The sequence below is a fragment of the Staurois parvus genome, unplaced genomic scaffold (assembly GCF_062004578.1).
Source record: "Staurois parvus isolate SC_StPar_1 unplaced genomic scaffold, SC_StPar_1.0 ptg000282l, whole genome shotgun sequence".
In the NCBI taxonomy this organism is placed as follows: Eukaryota; Metazoa; Chordata; class Amphibia; order Anura; family Ranidae; genus Staurois; species Staurois parvus.
Window position 1 is genome coordinate 6,321,538 of NW_028318078.1, and position 25,562 is coordinate 6,347,099.

Below are 25,562 nucleotides of genomic sequence, written 5' to 3' on the forward strand. Positions count from 1 at the left end.
ATCGATCTCCACTATTTGGAAAGACACACTAATAATTTGGATAGACACACTAATAACACATTCACGTGGATTCACACATCAGCATGCGCTGCCTTTCTGCAAAAGATGTGCAGATACTAGTAGGAAAACCGTAACCTAGATATGTTAGGTTATTGATCTTAACTATCAAATTTAATGTTGATATATTAAATACTAAATGCTCAACATGCAGTGGGAGGGTGTACTAAAATGGGTGCAGTCAGAATCTGGTGCAGCTGTGCATGGGAGCCAATCAGCTTCTAGAATCAGCTTGTTCAAATAAGCTTTGTTAATAAAACCTGGAAGCTGATTGGTTTCTATGCAGAGTTGCACCAGATTTTGCACTCTCTAGTTTTAGTAAATAACCCCCAGTGTATACATGATTTCACCATTTAGAAATTACTGTACAAATTATAATTATGTCTGCCATGAACCTTTTATTCTGAGCACCTTAAAGTGACCCTATAATTAATTTAAGATAAAACTAAAGCCACCATGTAAAAGCAGTAGGTTAATACGCACTTTCCAGCGGCAGTGTATTTTAGGAGCTCCAGGCAGTGCTGCTGACACCTCCGGGTTAATCGGAGAATGTGTGCCTCTCTGAAACCGTTGTTTTTCCTGCTGGCCACTACATCCCCACTATGTTCTGTAATGACATAGCAGGCACTGGGAGGAAGCACATCGTCTAGCTGGGAGACCGCTATAAGACGCTTCAAAGTATTGGAAAGTGGCGACAAATGGAGGTCTCCTTAACATTCCACTTCTAACAGATGACTTTAGTATAATCTGTTTCAGTTGGGAATAAGTTAATTTTAAAAGTATAATATAATGGTTTTGGTCAATTTTATCTAAAGTGTTTATTTCAGGTACTTAAATAGCGCCATCAACTTTACGTAACACTTTACATACATATTGTATTTGAATATTTTCAATTTCATCTCTTTTTATACTGGAAACAAGAAGGCAGGTGTTCACATGACCAGAAGAATAGATAGCCAACACGGCATCACTGTACCCCGCTCTGGACTCCACTTCATTTACTTTTAGACTTCACCGTTTGTTTAGTTGTATATTACTTGGTATGCCTTTAGCTGCCATCCTGCTTACCTGGTCCAACTGCACATTTTATTCTCAGTTCATTCCCTTTCCTATTATGTTTATTATCTTGTGCAATGTTTTTTCTTTTTGATGCATGGATTACCACAATATGTGTATACAATAGCTCTATCCTATTGATAGAACTGTTTTCATTTTACATTTATTTTAGCCTACTGGTTTTGTCCTTGTTTATTTAGTGTATTCTGATTTAGAGGAAAATATTTATATGCATTTTCAAATTTCAGAAGGGCTTTTAGACCTAATTTACACTGTCAATATTTTGCATCGCGAAGATTCCAGCTGCAAGAATCAGCAGGCCAATGAAGCAAAATAACCGGGCTGTTGTCCACAGCAATAAGTTATATGTCCTCATTAAAGTGCATCCAAACCTAACTAAGAAAACCTAAGTAAGAAAATGTTTTGGACATTTACACTGCAATAGGATGTACAGGTGAAGGCTGGTAGTAGTTTTCTGGGCTCCAATGTCTGACTATAGTTATGGGTGGGTACTGGTTAGTTAAAAACGAAGCCTAACATCTGTCAAAGATTCACATGGCAATGGTGACGTGCAATACTTGGTTTCTAAAGGTGTCAATAACTTGCAGGTTGATTCCACAACTATGTGTTTACATAATTAAGAATCCATTGAGGAAGCATGGCGCTATCCCTTGGCTTTACAATGACCAACAACAGCTGTACAACACTGAGAACTTTTGTCAAAGTGTTTTCTTAACTGATCCTAAAATATAGAATCATCTACAATTTTATTCAGCTTACTAGCAACCACCAAACACCAAGGGGTCAATTTATAATTGTTTTCACACAAGACTCACACATTTTTCTAACTGGATTACATTGGAAAAATGTGGGAATCCTGGGTGATAGTTGTGGGGAAGCATTATAAATTGACCCCTAAGTGTGTACAGCTGACCTCTAAAGTTGCTTAGTGATCCATTTTCTCCTGTAATAACCTAATGGGCCATTTGTGGGCTTCTGTAAGTATAGTAACCTTCAATGACAAAGAAGATTTTAATATCAGTGATTGCTTCTGAGTCACTGCGCTTTGCTTAATTTAATAAATACATTTAATGCAATAGCTTGTGTTTCTCTGACTTATCCATTTATTCTGTATCCTAAATGCACCAATTAAGCCTTCAATAGTGCATTCTAACATTAGTTCCCAGTAAAATGATCACAAGCGGGGAGGCTTTACAACAGGGAGTCATCATTGCTCCGGCAGTTTTCTGAATTAAATCTATGGAGCGTAAAGTGCGCAGGGGCAGGCACTAGATTTTTACTGGCCAGGTTGCAGACAAGGGAGTCCAAGGCCAGAGGAGGTAAGAAGGCACTTTCGCGGGGATGGCTCAGCAGTATATTTTAAAAGGTGCTAGATTAGGGGGACTGGAAAGTGTTTTTTTTTTGCAAATTTAAATTTGTCATTTAAAGAATATGTAAAGCAAACATTTCATATTCCTGATATGTGCCTGCTATACCATGTACTTGTATGAAAACGTATTCTGTTCTCTTTGTATTGCTTCCTTTGTGTAAAAATTCCTGGTGATCCTGGCAGTCCTTCTGCTTTCCTGTTAAAACTGACCACACTAGATATGAGAAAACAGTGAGGTCTGTTTTTTTGGCTGTGCTGAGAACTCTGCTTGCCCTCCTCCAATGGTTAGACTTGTGCTGATCCCCCTCCCCCGCACAACTATTCACTGGGAAGATATGTGTACTGCTGCTTCTCCTCCCCCAGTTCTCTGAACTCGTTATGCACCCCTGAACAGAGAGTATGTGATCACTTAAAGGGGGAAAAGGAGTATTTATAATGTTTTTCATATGAATACGCAAATGTTTTTCCTTCCATTTCTATTTTAAACTGAATGCCTTGTTTTACAAAGTGAGGGTTTACATATACTCTAACTATTCAGTTTATAAAGCTGAAAATAGGCTTGCTGCCCATTGAACACATGGGTAATACAATTGTTTTATCACATGGTAGCATTGTTTGGATTCTTTTTAAAGTTGATCTCTAAGAATTATTTGTACTTCACACTTCCTCTGGTTCTGCTTGGCACAATGTATGCAACTATCACGGTATGTAAGAAATGATGGTAGTTGGTCCTAATATAGAAATAGCTGCGATCTTCCAGGTCTTGCTCAGGTTCTATGTGAGCGATGCCTCACTTCACATTAACTACAGGCAGGTCCTCACGTGACACTGTAGTGAGGCAACCATTCGCATAGAAACTAAGCAGGACCTGGAAAATTGTGACTATCACTGGAGTAGTGCAGAATACTACAGAAAAATTCCACCTTCTCCAGTGGTCATTCAGATGTGAGCAATTAATAGTTACATTGTGCCAAGCTGAACCAATGTAAATATGCAAAACATATCATTTTTGTTCAGCTTTAAAGGAAAGGGTCACTTTAAGTCTCATCAAGCTACAATATATTTTTTGTGTTCGTAAAGGAATTTCTGAAAACCATGAATATCATTGACTACAATTGTTGGAAAATAGTCTCTTTGAATGGCTTTTGAGCTCTTTCTCTTGATAAAGTTAAACTGCAGCCTACAAATGCAGCAAGTAAGAATTCTCTCTACAGTTTTATCATTCCTGAATTTAATCGAAAAAAAAAAATCCCTCTATCTACATAGGATGTGCAGATGGCGCAAATGAAAAAGTCCAAGCAGAGAAATCAATTCATCACACACACAGAATTATAAGAAAAAAAGGAACATAACGCGCACACACAAACCTTTCAACTTACCTGCCAAATAAAATCTGGATCAAAGCACAAAGACGGAGATCTCTACAAGGAGTAAGGTAAAACCACAGATTCATATTCATTTCGATTCTCCAGTTACAGCACATTCAAGTCATCGGTTCTGCCTCGTAATCATAACTATGAAGGACTTTTGGCATGGAATCAAAAACACCATAAGCTAAATTACAGTAGCGCTGAACAGGGGGAATAGCAGCAATTCGTGGTAAAAGACGGGGGAATGATTATGACATGAAATCGAAATAGCTCTATTCATTAGTGGTGCCGTGATGGAATTTAGATAATGAAATTCAAGCATTACACTTGAAACAATATAGAGGTTTTGCACAAGCTACAGGCTAATAATGCAACTTGGTACTTTGCATCCTACTCAGGAAAAGTCGTAGCTAGCTTTCATAAATGTCAGAACAGCTTTATACACGCTAAAACTAAAAAATATTACATTTATATACAATTTATTCCTTGGCTTGGGAAAAGAAGGTTAAAGCTGAACTCCAGGCAGATATATACAACACACAATGAGCTCTGCATTCATGTTTACATCATTACCTGTACTATAGTAAAGTGTATGTTACCCCAACATTTCATATTTCAGGTATGTGCCTGCTGTACCATGTACTTGCATTAAAAAGTATCCTGTATACCTGGTGATCCTGCCAGTCCCCCTGCTTTCCTATTTCAAACTGACCATGCCAGACATGGAAGCACATCCACCGAGTATGGTCAGTTTTCCTCTTTGCATTCTACATGGGATCACAGAGAACTGGAAAAAAAGGCGCTGTGGAAAATGCTCTCAGACAAGCACCTTAGTAAAGGTGCATCTTTATTGGGTGAGACAAAGTAGCAAATATAATAAAATTGACCAGCCTGAAGTGGACAGTGTGACTCCAATGAATGGCCCATCTCCTCTGAGGGGAGCTGAGATCAGAGAATGCTCCTGTTGGCTTCAAATCACATGGTGTCAGCGTACCAGCGTCCTGGGTGGTGTCACCATGGCAAGCGAAGGCAGTGTCCAGCGTTGGCTTCAGCTGGGAGCATATGTAGGGTTACCAAGATGACATGTTTCGCGCAGTTGCGCTTTGTCAAGTCTTGCCTTCGCTTGCCATGGTGACACCACCCAGGACGCTGGTACGCTGACACCACGTGATTTGAAGCCAACAGGAGCATTCTCTGATCTCAGCTCCCCTCAGAGCGGATGGGCCGTCCATTGGAGTCACACTGTCCACTTCAGGCTGGTCAATTTTATTATATTTGCTACTTTGTCTCACCCAATAAAGATGCACCTTTACTAAGGTGCTTGTCTGAGAGCATTTTCCACAGCGCCTTTTTTCCAGTTCTCTTCATCATGCAAATGATTAACAAGGCAGCAGTGGTGAGCTCATGTCTAACTGTTCACATGTTTCCACCTGGAGTGGCCTCTCTGTGCTCATTTGTATGAGTTTTCCTTACATGGGATCACAACCTGTCTTTACTTCAGTGGTCAGACTTCTGCTGACATGTCTCCCTCACAGCTAATTACTAGGAAGATCTGTGTACTGCTGTTTCTCTGCCTCCTGCTGACCCACCCACCTGCACAGCTCATTACAGTGTATTTCTGTCTCTGCATTTTATCCTGGACTGTGTCTGTGCTCCATTCAAGTCTCTGCTGCCATCACCCCCCCCCCCCCCAATGAGCTAATCAGGTGCTAATTGCAAATGCTGACAAGGAACATGCTGATATGAGGACAGAGATCCAGTCTGGTCACGTCATCTGGCTCCCCCGTGCATGTCACCCGGGACTGCAGGGAGAGGAAGAAGTGACAATAACGGCTGGGACATAGGAGCCTATTGGTGACGTTACCACACTTGGAATTTCCAGCCACTCGACACTCCTTTCCCTTGTAGCCTCCACTCACTGACAAAAGGGATCACGTGACTGGACTGGAGTACATCTTTTCTACACAGGTTAGTCATCATAGGTAGCAGGAAGGGTGAAGGGACATTTTTAAACATAGCAGCATTAGGTAGGAATTCCACTTTACTGGAAAGGCAGCCCACACTGAATGTTAATGGGGGAACCCTCCCGCTGAGCTATTGTTTTGTGACAGGTGAGAGATTTTCCCACCATGGAAATACAACAATCAGTGCTGTCAGCTATAGCCTGCAGCGCTAATCAAGCAGGGAAAACCCAGCAGGGTGGTTGTACAGAAGAGGATCAGTAGATCCACTTCTATACAACCACAGCCCTCATACATGAATTGAAATTCGTCTGGTCCCTGCTGACCCGGGCAAATATCAATCCATGTATAACATGGAAGTGGTGTCATCCACTTTGCTGTTCTGTATAAGGCAGCCCATAGATTAGTCAGTTTTTTTTTCGTTCAACCAATGGGTTGAATGAAAACAAAACTGTCTTGGTTCCACATTGAGTTTGTGGATCGGGGAATCCTCCCTTCTGAGCTATTGTATTCTGATAGTGGTGGAGTCTTCTCTGCCATCAGAATACAGTACACTGATCTGCATTACAGGCTATAGCGGGTGCCGATGATCAAGCAGGGAGAATCTGACAGGGAGGTTGCACCTTGCTGCCCATACATGAATCCCTGCTGAATCAGCCAAATTTCGATCCACGTATGGGCAGTTTAAAGGGCTATGTTTGGACTTGGGTTGACTGATTTTTTTTTTTTTTTGTTAGAAGCAAACAGGTTTTCTATTCTCATACATGTCTTCAAACAGCTCGGCTATGCTGTATATATTTTAAAACTTGTAAACGTAACTGTAGTATTTCAGTACTTAGAACAGAAACATTTAATAGTAGCTACAGCTACAGTACTTGCCTGGAGTTCAGCCTTAAAGTGTTCCTATGGAAAAATGCTGTAGTGATCTACTGAGATATCTAGATTCTACAATCTCTCATTTAAAGATGGGAAGTGGATAACATAAAATAAGCAGAATAATCAGCTAAAACCTTTGTGAATATTGCCCTACATAAACAATATTAACAATGTAGTATGTCATCAATAATTAATAAAGTGGAAGGCAAGACAAAACTTAACTAAGCTTAAATCTACTCCCACCCCCATTCTAAGCCTATTCTAACTACCATGTACAAGGAAAGATGACTGTACTTACCTATTCTTAAGGGTTCTGATCCAACATATCATGATCTGCAACAGGCTCACTAATTGTGACCCATTCAAGCAAGTAGGGAAGAGTCGCAAACGCCCCACAATTGCATACAATGTATGAGGCTGTGGCATGCTTGTCCAGCAAAAGTAGGGAAATGTAGCAAGAAGGTGTCACATAGCCTCCTCACAAAAGTGTTCCGAATGTAGAGCGTCAGGTTTAGACGCACATGTAAAGCTAGCTTTAGAAACCTTTAGACAGGTAACAGACCACAAACATGTATTTATTTCATATTTAGCAGTTTGCCTTGAGTTTCCAATAAATCAGGCAACATCCATTTTTATTCAATATACACCATATTGCCAAAAGTATTGGGACACCCCTCCAAATCATTGGTTTCAGGTGTTCCAATCAATTCCATGGCCACAGGTGTATAAAATCAATCACCTAGGCATGCAGACTGCTTCTACAAACATTTGTGAAAGAATGGGTCACTCTCAGGAGCTCAGTGCATTCAAGTGTGGTAACGTGATAGGTTGGCACCTGTGCAATAAGTCCATCCATGAAATTTCCTTGCTACTAAATATTCCAACTGTTAGTGGTATTATAACAAAGTGGAAGCAACTGGGAACAGCAGCAACTCAGCCACAAAGTGGTAGGCCACGTAAGATGACAGAGCGGGGTCAGCGCATGCTGAAGCGCACAGTGCGCAGAAGTCGCCAACTGTCTGCAGAGTCAATAGCTAAAGACCTCCAAACTTTGTGTGGCCTTCAGATTATCACAACAACAGTGCATAGAGAGCTTTATGGAATGGGTTTCTGTGGCTGAGCAGCTGCATCCAAGCCTTACATCACCAAGTGCAATGCAAAACATTGGATGCAGTGGTGTAAAGCACACCGCCACTGGACTCTAGAACAGACTGGAGTGACGAATCACGCTTCTCTGTTTGGCAACCTGATGGATGTGTTTGGGTTTAGCGGTTGCCAGGAGAACGGTACTTGCCTGACTACATTGTGCCAAGTGTAAAGTTTGGTGGAGGGGGGGATTATGGTGTGGGGTTGTTTTTTAGGGGTTGGGCTGGGCCCCTAAGTTCCAATGAAGGGAATTCTTAAGTTGTGAGCATACCAAGACATTTTGGACAATTTCATGCTCTCAACTTTGTGGAAACAGTTTGGGGATGGCCCCTTCCAGTTCCAACATGACTGCGCACCAGTGCACAAAGCAAGGTCCTGACCTCAACCCAATAGAACACCTTTGGGATGAATTAGATACTGTGAGCCAGGCCTTCTCGTCCGACATCAGTGCTTGACCTAACAAATGCACTTCTGGAAGGATGGTCAAATATTCCTATAGACACCCTCCTAAACCTTGTGGACAGCCTTCCCAGATGAGTTGAAGCTGTTATAGCTGCAAATGGTGAGCTAACTCAATATTGAACCCTACGGACTAAGACTGGGATGGCTTTAAAGTTCATGTGTGTGTAAAGGCAGGCGTCCCAATACTTTTGGTAATATAGTGTGTATATATATATATATATATATATATATATATATATATATATATATATCCACTTCATGTTTTCTATAGTGTCTTGCGATTCACAATCCATGTCTCCCTTTTGCTGTTCCTCTCAACCGTCTCATTTTGCTAAAAGCACTTCAAGATAATTTACCTGGACATTGATTTGCAGAAAGTGCATTTTCTTAATGGCTGTATTTCCACATAATTAAACTGGCTTTTAAGAGATAACCTGCAGTTCGAAAAAGCCGGATTTCGTCAAATCAGCTGTGGCATGTGCCATTGCCAAGCAATTACTTGAGAACAGCAAAAAGATTATGCAATGTTATTTGGTCTCTATTCACTCTGGGGGTCTAGAAAAAGTTTTTTTAGCCTAAAACTAGCTCATTTAACCCATCTTTGCTGTGCTGCCATTAGTTCTAAAGTGGCACCCCAACACACATACACATGAATGTGCATCTTTTATTTTTGATTCTGCACACTGCAACACCTGGTAGTGCGTTACCATGCATTGTGTTGGCCAGAAATGTAGGTGCATTGCTGTCATTGAAAATGAATGGCACTGCAATGAACTAACACATGTAATGTGTGTTGCGATAAAGCCTGCATTAACAGACGGATTATCACAAATCACAGGCATGAATTGGCTCTCAAAAGAAGCAAAGATCAGCAGGGTGACATGTGAGTATTAACTGATTTCTTTACAGGCAGACATTTTAATTTTTTTTCTAAGTGAAAGGTCACTTTGATGAAGAATTTTGCAAAAGCCTTTCCAACAGTGAGCTTGTGCACCATTTTAGGACTAATACCTAAGGCCTCACTCACGAGGACATACCTAAGTGTATACCAATACAAAGGGTGTTGCCTGCATATGGGGGTGCACAAGAATTCCATGCATTCACGTGCAGACAGCCCCATTCATGTCTATTTGGATGCAGTGCCTGCATGCACACATCTGTTGGTCCCAATTTGGCAGCCATTTGGGTGTGGTTCCTTATAAGCACACTGTCTGCGTTTAGGGCTGTGCATCCAAACTGATGTCTAATTGCAAGCAACGGTTGTGTCTGTGCAACTGCTACATCCCAATAGACATGAATGGGACTGCCTACATATGGATGCATAGAACACTTGTGCGTCCTATGTGGTGAAAATGGTAATTTGCATGGGACTACATAGTGGTACACCAGTGTGTTTATATTTAGTTGTGGGTTATCCATGGTTCACATATATGTGGCCGTGCGGGGCGTGTTTTGCGTGGGCACGAGAGCCCAATCATTTGAATGGACTCCTGTGACACGCAGAGAAGTCTCTGCACTTCTTCTGAAAACGCAGCCTGCATGGGAACCTCGGTTCCCAATATGGTTGCTTTTTCCAGTGCGGGCGGCGTGTCATTAAAATTAATGGCACCCGCCAGCGGGTCCACATTTCTCTGTGCGGGTGGTGCGGCTGCACAAATTTCTGTGCGGATCCGCAGCGGCACCACCCACACAGATGTGAACCTAACCTAAAATGGGGTAGAGTTCACATTTTGTTAGGTTTTCATTTCTGCCTGTGACCCTGCTGGGGAAATTTCTGCCACATCCAGTCCCTGTGACACAGGTACAAGGTAAGCATGACTCGTCCCTGGGAAGAAAAGGTGCAGTTAGCAATACAATACTGCTATATGTTCAATGGAGAAGATTTACTAAAACTGGAGCATGCAAAATCTGGTGAAGCTCTCTATAGAAACCAATTATCTTCCAGGTTTTATTGACAAAGCTTAATTGAACAAGCTGATGTTAGAACAGTGGTTCTCAACCTGTGGGTCGCGACCCCTTTGGGGGTCAAACGACCCTTTCACAGGGGTCGCCTAAGACCAACGGAAAACACATATTTCCGATGTGTACAGAGCAGCTACTGTGTAGAAAGCATCTGCTGCGTTGAACGCAGCTACTGTGTTGAAAGCAGCTACTGTGCTGAAAGCAGCCGTATTGAAGGTAAAACGACACATGAATTATAAATACTGGGTAAAGAATTTTATGGTTGGGGGGTCAACATAACATGAGGAACTGTAATAAAGGGTCACGGCATTAGGAAGGTTGAGAACCACTGTGTTAGAAGCTGATTGGCTACCATACACAGCTGCACCAGATTCTGAGTGCACTAGTTTTAGTAAATCTCCCCCCAATCTGTCTTTGTCCCCACTGGGTAAGTGACAAGAAGTGAGGGTTAATCCACCAAACAGGGACACAGATGACAATAAAAACCTGCCTTTCTCCTTTCTCTGCTTCCAGAACAAAATAAAACAGAAATGGGATTAAAATGTAATAATTCAACATATTCTGAATGTTTTCAACAAAAATAAGGAAATAAGAAAAAAAAAACTTACTTTTTAACCTATTTGGCAAATTCAGATATTAATGTAGATGCAAATCCTAATGGGATACTAACTGAAAGCGCAGTACCATTGTTGCTCTCCCGAGGCATCTCCAGCCTCGGGGGGCAGCCTTATAGAAGGTAATGGGGGATCTATGATGCAGGTACAGCCAGCACAGAGAACACTTCTTCAAATAAACATTAGTGGAAGCCATAGCTGTGGGATGAAAGTAAGTAGGCATCTGAAGAGGATGAGGTACTTTAGGTGATGGGGAGGAGCTGTTATTTGAGGATTGCTAGAGGGCTGTTACATGATAGAAGGAGCAATAAACTACAACCTGTATGCACTGGTACGGTTAGATGTCACAACATGAGGATTAGCACAGGTCACATTATGTTGCAGCAAGTTATGCAATAATTATACTTATTTATTATACTTCGAGTCAGGTGACACATGCACATTTATTTCATATTTAATTCCACAATGCAATTATTTTATGTATACAAGTTACATATAGCTCAATTCACTAAGCATGTATGCATTATTTGCTGCAGTGATTGTCAATGTGTATGTAAACCCCAACAATAAACTTCACTTATTTGAACTCTTTTGATCTATTAACTATATCACTAAAAGAGTTTTGTTTTATCTGTTTGATAAGTGCTAAAAAATTCTGTTGATCTGTGTTCTCTGCACACTTCATTTGTTATCTCAAACAGCCTTCCTAGTTCTTACCTTGGACTACAAAATGCTTAGCCTTTATGCTGTATGGATCTGAAAGTGGGAGTGGTTGAGCAGTTTTGGCAAAATACATTGGGCTGGGCTGACACCAAAAGAATGACAGTGCCCGCAGCCATTTACATGTAATCAGACATGCAGTGACTACCTGTGAGTTATCGTCAATGGAAACAGACTGCATGCAGAGCCGATAATCCACTGGTAAGCACTGCATGTCCGATTACATGTGAATGGCTGCTGGCACTGTCAGGGCTCAGGTACACGGGACATTTGGAAAACACTTCTGAATGATGGAAACTGACAGCTGGAAAATGTAGGTTAAAAAAACATTTGTTTAGCCGCGTTTGCATACCGCATTTATGCGTGTTTGCGTTTAGAAGTGTTTTTTAAAAGATAACATCAGAAGACCTTCCAAAATGCCCTGAAAAATAGTAAAAAATTAACTATTTCAGACATTTTGAGAGAAATAGAGAGCAGAAGCAGAGAGAGTAGTATGTGTTGAGATTACCTGTCTTTTCTGATTGTATTCACTATGGATCCCATCATGAGCATAATGCGGCACGTTCTACCATTTTTTCCTTCACACAAAACCTGGAACTGACTGCGGTGGTGTGCTAGGTCCATCTGAATACATGAAAAATGTTTTGCATGCATTTCAGATGATGAAAAAAGGCTCTGGACAGCATCTGGATATGGAAAAGTTAAAAAACGCTTCTAAACGCAAACGCTTCTAAACGCGGTTAGCCGTCCTTACGCGCGTTTACAAGCATTTGGCATTTGAAACGCTGATAAAATCTACTCCTGGATCCAAGTTTGATGCGTTCAAAGAAATGACTATAAACGACATAGTATACATGGACACATAGGAAAACATTAGGGAGAGTTCAGAGGCTGCTGAAAAAAAACGCAGAAAAGCTCCTGAAGGTGAGTTAATCAGCTGCAGTGTACATGAGCCCTCAGACTCTCATTGATATGAATGGAACTTTCCTACAGCTGTTCACAGGACACACTGCTGAATCTCCCATAGGAAATCATAGTCCCAAATACACATGTCAATGAGGCCACAAGTCCACAAAAATGGTGTGTTGTCAACCCACAACAGGACTTCAGACCTGAGTGCATTTTGACCAGATCAACAGACATTTTTTAATGTACTTTCAGGGTCTTTAAAGGGATACAATACAGAGAAATGTACATGTATTACAGCGATGTACTAAGTATGTTTTTTTTTTTTTTCTTTTATTTTGCCTTGACATGATCATAATTTTTTGCTCTCATTGCTGAATATATAATTATGGCAAATAATAATCATCATAGATTAGTGAATTGAGCCTATAATCAATTACTATTATAATTAAGATTATTGTACCACAGTGTGATTATGCAATGTACAGCTTGCCACATAAAACATAAAACGAACAGTATGGTAGATGTACAGCAAACTATAAATAAAGAGATGATTTAAAGTGGACCTGTATCCTGATATTAACATATACCAATATTAACAGTCTTGCTGGGATAGATAAACAAAAGAGCCTGGATCAGCGGTGATCAACTTACTAGGTTTAGGGGGCCCAAGTACCACCCTTGAAGGCCACACATAATATTCAGTTTATGTAATGTTGCAGAAGCTGCCAGAGTTTGTGGAGGTACTGCAGGAGATGGTCAGAGACTATGACCACTACGGTCATGTTACATGAGACTGATAGGGACACTGGCCATCACAGCCCCTTTGAAAACCAATGATTTTGTCACCTCTACCTGCTCCTGAAGCCCAAGGGCTGCAACATAAGTACCACTTCCAGCCCTAATCCAGCAAGTTGGGCATCAGGGGTTTAGATGCTTACCTTTTCCAAAAACAACTGTTGTTCCAGCCACTCTGCAAAGCCTAACTGAAAAATCAAAGGCCTGTTCCACACGAGCTTCAGCTTGTAAACAGTGTAAACAGCAAGCTTTGACAAAGCATTTGCAGAGCATCAGCAAGCTTTTAAAGCACCATTCAGTTCCAGTTTGTAAATGTTAGAACACATATCTTAATGGGAGTGCTGACTGTCACTTTAAACAAGCTGCTAGCAGGCTTCAGCACTTCTTGAAGCTTGCTGAAAGTCTGTCGAAGCCTGCTATCAGCTAGCTTTAAGTGACAATCAACACTCCAATCTGTGTTCAAAATTTACAAACTGTAGCTTAATGGTACTTTAAAAGCTTCCACGAAGTTTGCTGAAAGCTCGAAAAATGCTTTGTCCAAGTGTGCTGATCACCCTGCTCTTATACAAGTTGAAGCCTGTGAGATACAGGCCTTTGGCCACGTGATCTCCTACAGAGCTGGATTAGAGTTCTGCCTGGCTGATCCTACAAAAAAGATCACATGATGAAATGCCTAGGCGATTGATTATAAGAGCAGCAAGGGATAGAGGCTGAAACATTATTTTCTTCAAGAAGGGTAAGCATTGTTACCCTTATAGTATTTCTATTGGATCATCCCAGCAAGGCTGTAAACATAGCATAAGATGCTTTAATGTACACATGGTGAAAAGAAATACTTGACGTTTAACGTGGTACAAAAAACACACGCCAGTCCTATATACAGTATGGAATGGAAAAGAACGCTGTACAATAGGATAGGTAGAACATTCTATATAACACAATGCACACTATGTATTACACATGGTCATTTTTGCACAGCAAAGAGTGGAAGACTTATGACCAATTACTGTATAATAGATAGACTAAGACATAATGTACACAATGTGTGCAAGAAATGAGACCAGTTATTGGAAGGCATCATCAGGGTAACTGGGAGATATATTGTACAGCAAGGTCCTATTATTCCTTCCTTAAAGTGGAACTAAACTCTCTTAGACAAATGTAATTATTTGTAATTATTATGCTGCTAGTATTAGTCAATAGATAGGAAGTTATATTCTATTTACTTGTTTTAAACTTTTTTCTTCCATCTATCTATCTATCTATCCATTCAGTCGTATCCGACCCTTGGCGATTGCATGGACCGTCACTCGTAAGCGACTTTTTCCATGAATTCTCTTAGCAGTAATTTTTTACAGGGTAGGTTGCCAGGTCTTTCCCCAACCCCTACCATGCAGGAAATCCCATGTGGCCAGGGATGAAACTAGGACAATTTAGACAGGACCCAATTAACCTACCAGCATGTCTTTGGAGTGTGGGAGGAAACCGGAGTACCCAGAGGAAACCCACGCGAACACAGGGAGAACATGCAAACTCCATGCAGGAGGCGCCATGGTTGGGAATTGAACCCATGACCCAATTACTACAAGGCAGAAGTGCTAACTGGGAGATATATTGTACAGCAAGGTCCTATTATTCCTTCCTTAAAGTGGAACTAAACTCTGTAAGGGTTGGTTCACACTTGGCTGTTTTACCAACGCTTGCCAAACGCTCCTATAGCGTTTGGCAAGCGTTTGCGGAGCGGTTTTTAACGCTCCGCAAACGCCGCATGTGCGATTTAGCGGAAGTTGCTAGGCATTTTCCGAGCGTTAAAAACACCCCACAAACGCCTATAATGCAGTTTGAATTGTGTTACCACTCCGCAAACGCCCCGCAACCGCGTCGCAACCCCACCGCAAATGCTCGGCCGAGCATTTGCGGAGCAGCAACATAGACTAGAATAGGAGGCTTCAACGCCTCCTGACTCGACCAGAGGCGTCTGTTTTGCCGCGACGCAAACGTTCCCGTTAGAACAGCACCATGTGCTGTAATGTGCAGAATTGGCAGAGGCGTTTGGGAAGCGGCCTGCACACATTGCTAGTGTGAACGTAGCCTTAGACCAGCAATGGGCAAACTACGGCCCGCGGGCCATATACGGCCCGGCAGACCTTTTAATCCGGCCCGCAGCCAGGGCAGGCAAACATTGGCTGTCAGGATGTGTGTAGGCGGGGCAGCGTGACGAACGTGAGGGGAGCTAGGCTCCTCTCACAGTCCGCCCTGAAGACCGGAACGGCGTGGGAACACGGCGAGAGGAACGCGCGGAGCAAAGGTAAGTGAATTGACACGGGGGACTTGGCCTACTACTTGGGGGGGGAATAGTACTGTGGGGGATGAAATACTATATGAGGGATGAATTAATATGGGGGATGAATTAATATGGGGAATGAATTACTATAGGGGGGATGAATTACTATGGGGGATTAATTACTATGGGGGATGAATTACTATATGGGGGATGAATTACTATATGGGGGATGAATTACTATGGGGGATGAATTACTCTATGGGGGATGAATTACTATGCTTACTATGGGGGAATATTACTATACTTACTATGGATGACACATACACATCATTCATCTACTCTTGGTCCGGCCCCCGGGTCCAATATATGAACCCATTGCGGCCCTCAAGTCAAAAAGTTTGCCCACCCCTGCCTTAGACAAATGTAACTATTTGTAATTATTATGCTGCTAGCATTAGTCAATAGATAGGAAGGTATATTCTATTTACTTGTTTTAAACTTTTTTCTTACATTTCTTTAATTACTTTCTGGTTTCTGGTCTAGGCCAAAATGATGTCATACATCTCAGGAGTCTTCATGGCCATTTTTCCTTTCATCTGCCTGCACGACTAAGCTAAGGCCAGATGGCTTCCAGGAAGTGAACGCTACCATGAATCACCTGCCCTTACTCAAGATGGCTGCAGCCAGAAATGCTAGGGGGGGCGGGATTTCAAAATGATTTCTTAACAAAATAAAGCACAGTCATGGATGGATGGGCAAATTTGCTCTGAACATTAAAAATGAATTAATAGTGCTTTCAGTTTGTAGTACTCAGATACAGTTTAGTTCCTCTTTAACTGTATGAAAGAGAAATCAGGGCATAATGTACAACATAGTATGGAGCAGATGTGATTAATTATTTTTCAGCAGGTTAACTGGTGCATATTATACAACATGGTAAGTATTGTATGTGACCAATTGCTGTGCAGTTCATAAGCAAGACATAATGTACAGCATAGCATGTGACCAATTATATTGTACAGCTGCATGAATGAGACATAACGTTTGGAAAGGTATTCACCCACTATTTTAAAGCTAGGTGTGGGTCATAAGTGGGACATAATGTGCAACATTGTAGGCAAAGAATGTAACCTACTATTGTACAGCAGGGTAAGTGGGACATGGCAGGCAATGCACCTGAAAAATTATTGTACAGTTGTATATGTGGGACATACAGTATCATACAGCATGGTATGCAATGCATATGACCAATTATTGTAACATGGGACAAGTAGGACAAAACGTACAGCATGTTAAGCAATTAATGTGACCAATATTGTACAACAAAGTAAGTGGGACATAAGATACCACATGCTAAGCAATGCATGTGACTGATCACTGTACAACTACACAAGTGGGACATGGCGTGAAGCATAGTATGCAAAGCATGAGACTAAATATTGTACATATTGTACAGCAGGGAAATTGGGATATATCATACAACATTGTAGCCAATGCATGTGACTAACTACTGTAAAACAGAGTAAGCAATGTGTGTGTCCAATAATTGGGACATAACGTAAAGCATAATAAGCAATGTATAATGTGACCGATCACTGTACAGCTACACATGTGGGACATGGCGTGAAGCATAGTATGCAAAGCATGAGACAAAATATTGTACACATTGTACAGCAGGGAAATTGGGATATATCATACAACATTGTAGCCAATGCATGTGCCATACCGACCAGCATGGTAAGCAACAAGTGTGCCCAATAACTGGGACTTAACGTGCAGCATAGTAAGTAATGCATGTGACCAAGTACTGGACAGCAGGGTAAATGGGACATAATGTACAACACTACAGGCAATGCACGTGATCAATTATTGTAGAGCAGGGTAAGCAGGACACAACGTACAGTATGGTGACATGCATGTTACCAGTTACTGAACAAGAGGGTAATCAAAACATAGTGTATAGCATGGTCTTTAAAGCATGATTGTTAACATCCCACATGGATATCTAGCACAAAGGACAGGCAACAAAATTTACCTTCATCTCAATGACGGTCTGCAGAGCTTTGGTCTTTGCCGATTCAGGCTGGAGTTGATTCCGTCTGTGCAGCTCCTGTGGAGGAACACGATAAAAGTAAGCCTGTCGACTCATAATTTCATTTTATTAATGGATCATAAAATAATTGTCCACTACTAAAACTGGGCTGAAAGTTAATGTTTAGAAGCGTATCTGGGAGTCTACAGGTACACGAGACTGCAGCAGTCACTGTCTTGTGTTACAGCCAATGCATGAATTAATGCTGGAAGCGCTATCAATTATTAATGATCACCATTTCCAAGGTAGCTGGCTACATCTAAGTGCTAATAACAGCATCCCCGCCGTCACGCTGATGAGATGGCATGTATTCCAATTAAGGAAGATCAACACAGGCTGGGATCTTAAAGCGCACCTCTTCTGATATGCTGCAAAAGAGGTGTGTAGGAATGGCAATCGTATTAACACCTAGGAAGGTTTTGGGGTATTAATAATGGTGATATCCAAATGTTTATTAACCAGTGCCTCCCATACCATCAAAGCCTCACTTTATACTACATATGGAAAATAAATCTGCCTTTACCTTCCCTAATCCACTGACCTAATCCACAGTCCTAGTTAGCATCCCGATTCTGGATATTGGACACATTTACCTATTTGTCCTGTCATTCCATAATATTGTGCTCAGTGCTTGAGAGGCCAATCATCAAACGTGCCTAGCAGATTACTGACCATATAGTATGAATGGTATCAGCTTAAGATTTTTGCACTGGCTGCTAAGGTGACTGGCAGACAGGAGTGAGGTAGGTGAGTAAAGGCACTAGATTTGGAGGGTCAGAAAGTAGAACAAACAGCAAATACTTTACTGTAATGTTACCCTAGAGAAACAATATTTAGAAAAAAAAAAAATTGTGCATTCATTTTTTAGCTAGAATAAATATATAAATACCTCAATAAAAAAATGATTATTCATATAATAATAAATTACAAAAAAAATCTAAATAATTAATAAATAAAGAACTTAAAGTGGTTGTAAACCTGACATGAAATATGAACAAGGCACACCCCTCTTTAGTGTATACTTGTCTCGTTTAAGAACACTAAGTGTCATTGCTGCCTTGTTCTTCTGCTATCAGCATGCATCACTTCTGACAAGTTTTCCTAACACCAAGAGAAAACTGGTGAAAGGGGACGGACCTCCAGCATATTGACAGCCTTAGCTCTGTTCATGTGAGCTGTGTGGAGGGGAGGGGGGTGTTTCTTCCCTCCAATCAGCTCTCAGAGCTCTCCTCAGTGAGCTCTACAGCATATAACTTCTGTTCTCTGCCCCCTTTTTTCTGAAATCTCAGAAAAGCTATATAAATTCTGCACTTTAAGTGAATGTACAGGAGAGATGGTGGTAGATAAACAGGTACAACCTATGTAGGAAGATTTGTTTCATTTCTGTGTATCAAGTGAGGCCAGTCAATTCACTGGGTATAGGTAAGGATTTACAACCACTTTAAAGTAAACTTCTCATGAGAGAGGCTACCATTTTGATCTCCCCTTCAGAAATAAAAGTTTCCTAACTGCTATACTAATGCAACGGCTTCCATAGCTTGTCAATTACTGAAACAAGCATGCAGAACAGAAGCATTAACCGTATTGAGCCACAAGATAATCAAATTTTTTGTGAACTGACCACAATTTTTAGAATACAATACAACACAAACATGATTTCACTTTTTTTTTAGCACATATGGGGCATTTTTAAAACCCTGAATGTAATATTATATGCAGAGAAATTGGCAAAATGCTTACATATTATGTATAATGAATACTTTTTCATATATCTTCACTAAATTATTTTCTTCTATTCATTCTGACCTTAAATATGTGTACATTTTGATATGTACATGAGCACTGTAGAGCTGACTAACAAGTGTGTATATTTCGATTTCTAGATATTAGGCATTTTCCAGTACAATGGCTGTGATTCAATTAGCTGACTAGTCAACTAGTCTGGGATGACATTAATATACAGGGGAGCTATTGCAAATTGTTATATATAAAAGACTGATTTTTTTTTAACATACCATAAAATCCTTTTCTTGGAAGTTCATTGAGGGACACAGGATACAGAGACATTTATGTTGTAAAGCGCTGTTGGCACTATATAAATCCTGTATAATAATAATAATTTGGGTTATACTGCCACCCGCAAGAGAATTTGGACATTGCCATACAAAACAACCTGTGACCTGCCTAGTAAAATCCCTCCCACTCCCAGCAGGCAGTGTCAAGGGCAATACCATAAACATAAGCAGGGTGACACATGCATCTGTCACTATGTGGCATTTATGAAGGGACCCTGTGTGGCCACGAAACATTAGCTCACTTTCCTAATGTGACACGGCACTAAATAAAAAGTGTATATGTCTGCAACAAAGTGCTGATAACGCTGCATCGTTTTATTGTGGCGCCTATGAGCATCCATCTATTACCAAGGTCGAACACTGAAAACAGTGTGGTCCTCACCTTCTGATTTATGTCCATTCTCCTAAGACACTCGCTAAAAACGGAGGCATGCTGGGAGTGGGAGGGAATTTACCCGGCAAGTCACCGTTTTGTTTTTTTCCAGTGTTCAAATCCTCCAGTAGATGGCAGTATTATCCAGTTCTCTCGGAGCCTTGTGTCCCACAATAAATGAGACAAGACTGGGTCAATTTAAAAAAAATTACAAATATTTCAAGGCTTAATACTGTGCATGCTTGTGGAAGGTTGAAAAAGTAGGTACTCAAAATTTTAAATATTCAACATATAAAAAACTATTTCAGCTCATCAATTCAAAGTTAAGCTAAAATGATGTCCTAAAATTATTCTTTTTCAGAAGATATGTAATATGTAATTGGTGGTTCATGTATGTATTGCATCCAGGCAGTGTATGTGTATGTATATATGTATATGCATATATATGTGCATTTATGTGTGTGTGTGTGTGTGTGTGTGTGGGTGGGGGAGGTAGTTTTTAATTAAAAAAAATATTTTACTATTTTTAAAAAAAAATATTTTACTATTTACTACTATTACAAAGGAGCCGATAATCCCCCTATTTGATAATAGTAATAATAGGTCCCCTTAAAGTGATATTAAAGCTTCATTTTTTTAAAATAACAAACATATCATACTTACCTGCTCTGTGCAGTGGTTCTGCACAGAGCAGCCCCGATCCTTCTCGGGTCCCCTGTCAGTGCTCTTGGCTCCTCCCTCTTAACCAGTTCCCCCCAATAGCAAGCTGCTTGTGCGTGCTCACTTCTGAGCTCTGCTCTATGCATCCAAAGAACACATATAGCTGTGGGTCAGCCCCACACCCTGCTCTCTCCTCACTTACTCACTGGATGTGATTGACAACAGTGAAAACCAATGGCTCCCGATGATGGGTCTCACCCAATAAGGAGAGAGACCCAGAACACTTGAGGCTCCTGTGCACAGAGATGAATCGAGAAGGGGCTCAGGTGAGTATTGGGAGGACTGTGTGGGAAGCAGCACACAGAAGGTTTTTTACCTTCATGCTTAGAATGCATGAGGGTAAAAACCTTTAGCCTTTACAACCACTTTAATGAAGACATATCAGACTGGGGAATGGGGTTATTTCACAGCCATCTGGTTGGTTTTGCACTTCCATTGTCCTGCCTTAACATTACGGTTGTTCCAGTGTAAGAGTAAAATATGGCCATCACTTGATTGGTAACCATTCAGATTGATTACTTCCTTATTGCTTTCGGATAGAGTGGTGAAGGGTTAGAACTCCAGCTGTCAGCTCATGAGATTCGTCATAGCCACAGGGGCAGACTGACCATTTGGAAACTCGGGCACTGCCCGAGGGCCCGGGGTCAGTAGGGGGCCCTATGAGATGCCCCGGTACCTTTTTCATAGGCTTTTTTGAGTTTGGGCAAGGACACAGGGGCCCCATGATCCGCTATTGCCCGGGGGTCCCATGAGTTGTCAGTCCGCCCCTGCATGGCGATTTACAATTTGATCAGGAATATTTCCGTGTGTAGACAGCTCCATTTCCTTGGCCCATGCTTCATATCCAGTTCTGCTCAGGTGAAAGTTGAAGGCCATGAATGGGTTTTCTTAGACAATCACTCATGACAGCCTGGCACCTTTCCACCCTTAGACAAGAGAAGAAAATGCAAGTCTGCCTACTGCCATTTAATGCAAGCACATATTAGTACCATCACCAACCTATTTTACAAAGGACACTCACTGTCCCTAAATCAATCTCCACTTATTGCCTTTGCATTAATTAAATTATTATTAATATTTTGGTTACACAAAACTTTTCCAGACACCCAGAAACGGTGTACAGCTATTTTATTTCGCAATAGATTTGTTAGTAAAATGTAAGAAGGGAACATAATCAAAAAAACAAATCAATCTGCTGTAGCCCCAGGAGCTTACTTCATCTCTGGAAAAAGAAGAACACCTTGTAGGTTAAATAAAAAAGCCAACACATGTAGCAAAAGATTATGGGCTGTTTAAGTGGAGTGGTCTCCAGAGAAGTGCCTAAGTACAACCGTGCTACCCAATACTTTCCTGTATACGTTATTGGTTCCATCTGCTACTGTCTAACTCCAGCCTCTCCACCTTGTGTCTGAGCTGGTGTAACTGTGCATACTTCAGACGTCTCTCAAGATTGGATTTCAGTTCTCTCAGCACATCGATGATGTGTGGAATTTCTGATTGTCCGAACTCAAACACTGATCTCTTGTTCAAGGAACTGGAAGACAAACTAACGTAAACAGTTTCTCCCAGTCCACTTACCAGTTTCCAAATGTCACTTTAATCAGTGAGATCCGCAAGTATTCATTATGGGGAAATCCCTAGCAAAATAACCCATTTGGATGGAAGAACTGCGTCAGACCAACTCGGCAGTTTTCAAACTCTGGAAGCTTGGCACCGTGCCACTTTAGAGTTGTCACATTCCTTGAAGTAAAACTTACTGCATGCAGAAACTGCTGTAGTAAATGAGAGTCCTGTAGCTTTAGGATCACTGAGCTTGGTGCTTGCCTATCTGACAGATCTGCTCTTTGAAAGTTACAATTTTAGCTTTTATATATGGCTTTTTTAATGCGAATAACCTCAGGGTTTTTCATCCTGAATCAGAATGGTTTGTTTAATCTATCACAACAACAATCAAGATTCAAAGCTGAATAAAAAGACATCTGGTGTTGCTGGGAATTTTCAATTGATTCTCTATTATCCACAATTTTAAATGTGGGGATGACTCTGGCCTGAGTTAAAAAACTTCAAATAGTTTATTAAAGGACAGGTATGGGGATTATGGAAAAAATAAAATCTATACTCACCTCTAAGCTTTAGAGTCAGTGCGATGCTCCAACAGTCACACATCGGCTCTAAGACCAAGAAGGGAGCGATCACATGGCCGCTGATCACTCAGTTCTTGATCTGCTCGGAGCAGAGAACAGCAAATGTCAGCCATCGCTATCTGCTATGCTCCTCCAGCACTCACTGGAGCACCAGGCTACAGCGGAGGCAAGCGTAGCTAGCTTTGGCCCTTAGCCACATGCTGAGAGGCAGAGCCAGCTGTCAATCAGGCAGCCAGGTGGCTCCCGACAATACTGTCAGGATACGTCCAGAGCAGCTCTGACTCATCAGCTAATATTGGGCAATAGCCTGCTATTAGCTGAGTCACAGGAGAGCAAACGTAAGTGCACTCTTGTGACCTACAAGAGAAGTATGTCCCAAAAGGCTTTTACCATGGTTTGTTTTTAATCGTTGGATCTTTCTCTCTCTCTATAGCATACTATAGTTACTCATCTGGATGTTTACATACCTCCTACTGGGAACTCCAGAAGGGGTACACCAAGAGGAACTTAGATACTTTAAAAATTTAAAGCATAATTCTAGGCAAAAAAATGTTTGTACCATGCAGTTGGGGCTGTGTCTGCACTGCATGGGCTAACTTCTCACTTGTGTCTAGGGGTTATAAGAGCAAAAATATACTTACCTAATCCACCAGTCCTCCGAGCACAAGACTGGTCCCTGCACGCTATTATATACTCAATATGACAGGTACAGCTCACATCATAAAGTTTAGGGAGAACTTTTACTTTTCCCTGCGTTCAGCTTCAACAACTATGAATGTTCTCTGTAACATAGCAAATCTTCACTTTTTGATTCCAGGTCCACCTGCTCACAGTAAATATATTGCTAGCGGGTTTGGGGCACGAACATGCACACCCCCTGCTGGCCCGTGCTGTGATTGGACAAAACACGAGTTTGGCAGCTGATTTAAGCCAATGATTTTGGCTGAAGTAAGCTGATAGGCTGTGTCCAATCAAATGCAGAGTTCTGCGTTTACAATAACACAGAACTTTGTGTACAGGGAACAGCAATTTGGCAGTTTCTTCAAGCTGTAAAGCATGGAGCAAAAACAGCCAGATAATAAAGTAAAAGCTGCACACGTTCTACAAATTACACATTGTTAGGCACACAGTTAACCCATTGATTGCTCCTAGAAGTTATCTCCTTCCCAGCCAGTGTCATTAGTACAGTGGCAATGTACAGAATTATCACTGATCATTGTATTAGTGTCACTATTGATCTCAGTGTCGGCTAATCAGTTAGTGTACCTCCCAGCCAGCGTCACTTAGTGCCAGATTTGTAGCCACACTATCACAGTTCCACTATAAGTCACTGATTCCCACCATTACCAGTATAGCGTCAGAGCTGCGTAAATACCAGTATATATACCATAGCTTGCAGATGCTATAACTTTTGCACAATCCAATTAATATATACTTATTGGGATTATTTGTTTACCAAACACATGTAGCAAAATACCTTTTGGCCTAAATATATGAAGAAATTAGATTTTTTGAAAATAGACCGTATCGTTTTTTCCCCAAAATTTTCAGTTTTTTGTTTATATAACAAACAATAAAAATCCAGTGGTGATCAAATATCACCAAAATGAAGCTCTATTTGTGTGAAAAAAAATAATAGAAATGTATTTTGCGTAGTGTTGCATGACTGCGCAAATGCCACTTAAAGTAGTGCAGTGCTGAATAGCAAAGAATGCCCTGGTTATGAAGGGAGTAAAACCTTCCAGAGGTCAAGTAGTTAAGCCGCCAACCTTTGGATACCTGACTTTTGGGATTTGCCCTGTCCTGCCATAACAATACATGGATGTGGAAGAAATGATTCTATCAATATTTTAACATCTCTCAGTTTTCACAAGAGGACATAACATTAGGTGAGGACTAAACCTATTTCATTTTTAATGGGATTGATGCATTGTTCTATAAAAATATTACATTACAGTTCGGAAGTCAAGCATGATGTGCCACCACAGCAAGTATTTTGCAATTTCTATGCTTGCTGCTTGAAAATGCTTGCTTTTTCTGTACTGCAGGGATTAAATGAAAATATAAGACAGCTCTTTGATGAAATAGGCAATTTCTAGTAGACAGTTTGCACAAAACATCTTTTACAGGCATATGCTGCTGACATGCTGTTCAGTGTTTTACAGAGTACATACACATTCACATCAGTCCCGGAATATAAAGTACATTACAGTCTAGTGTCTTGTTGCATTCATACACACTTTGTAGTCTTCATAAAATGCCAATTAACCTCCCAATATGTTATTTTGTTGAAATAAGAAATTAGAGTGCCCTAACAAAACCCAAGCATGAAGGAGCTTTATGCAGATATCATCCCTTGTTGTAGGTAAGCACCCAAAGCTGCAGGGAAAAAGTAATAACTGTTTAGCCACTGCACTGGCCACATATGGGAAGTATTTAAAATATTTTCTTGATTTGGAGAAAGTGGGGAAGATTTGTATTACTGTCAGGTTTTTATTGCTGTCTGTGACCATATTGGGGAAATTTTCCCACACTTCCTGTCCCTCTGACACTTAT

At 40.9% G+C, this 25,562-nt stretch overlaps 1 protein-coding gene across 11 annotated transcripts in view; it reads right to left on the minus strand.

Annotated features, from left to right (window-relative positions):
• Positions 1 to 25,562, minus strand: part of ERC2 (ELKS/RAB6-interacting/CAST family member 2) — a 1,463,345-nt gene that overhangs the window by 1,160,101 nt on the left and 277,682 nt on the right. For 6 of the 11 annotated variants that reach the window (XM_089681887.1, XM_089681877.1, XM_089681883.1 and 3 more), the window contains 2 exons: positions 17,638 to 17,712; positions 3,883 to 3,924 (listed from right to left, as the gene is read on the minus strand). In XM_089681887.1, coding sequence (XP_089538013.1) covers positions 3,883 to 3,924; positions 17,638 to 17,712 — 117 coding nt within the window. The remainder of the gene's footprint in view (positions 1 to 3,882; positions 3,925 to 17,637; positions 17,713 to 25,562) is intronic. The other 5 variants (XM_089681886.1, XM_089681885.1, XM_089681881.1 and 2 more) reach the window with 1 other exon arrangement.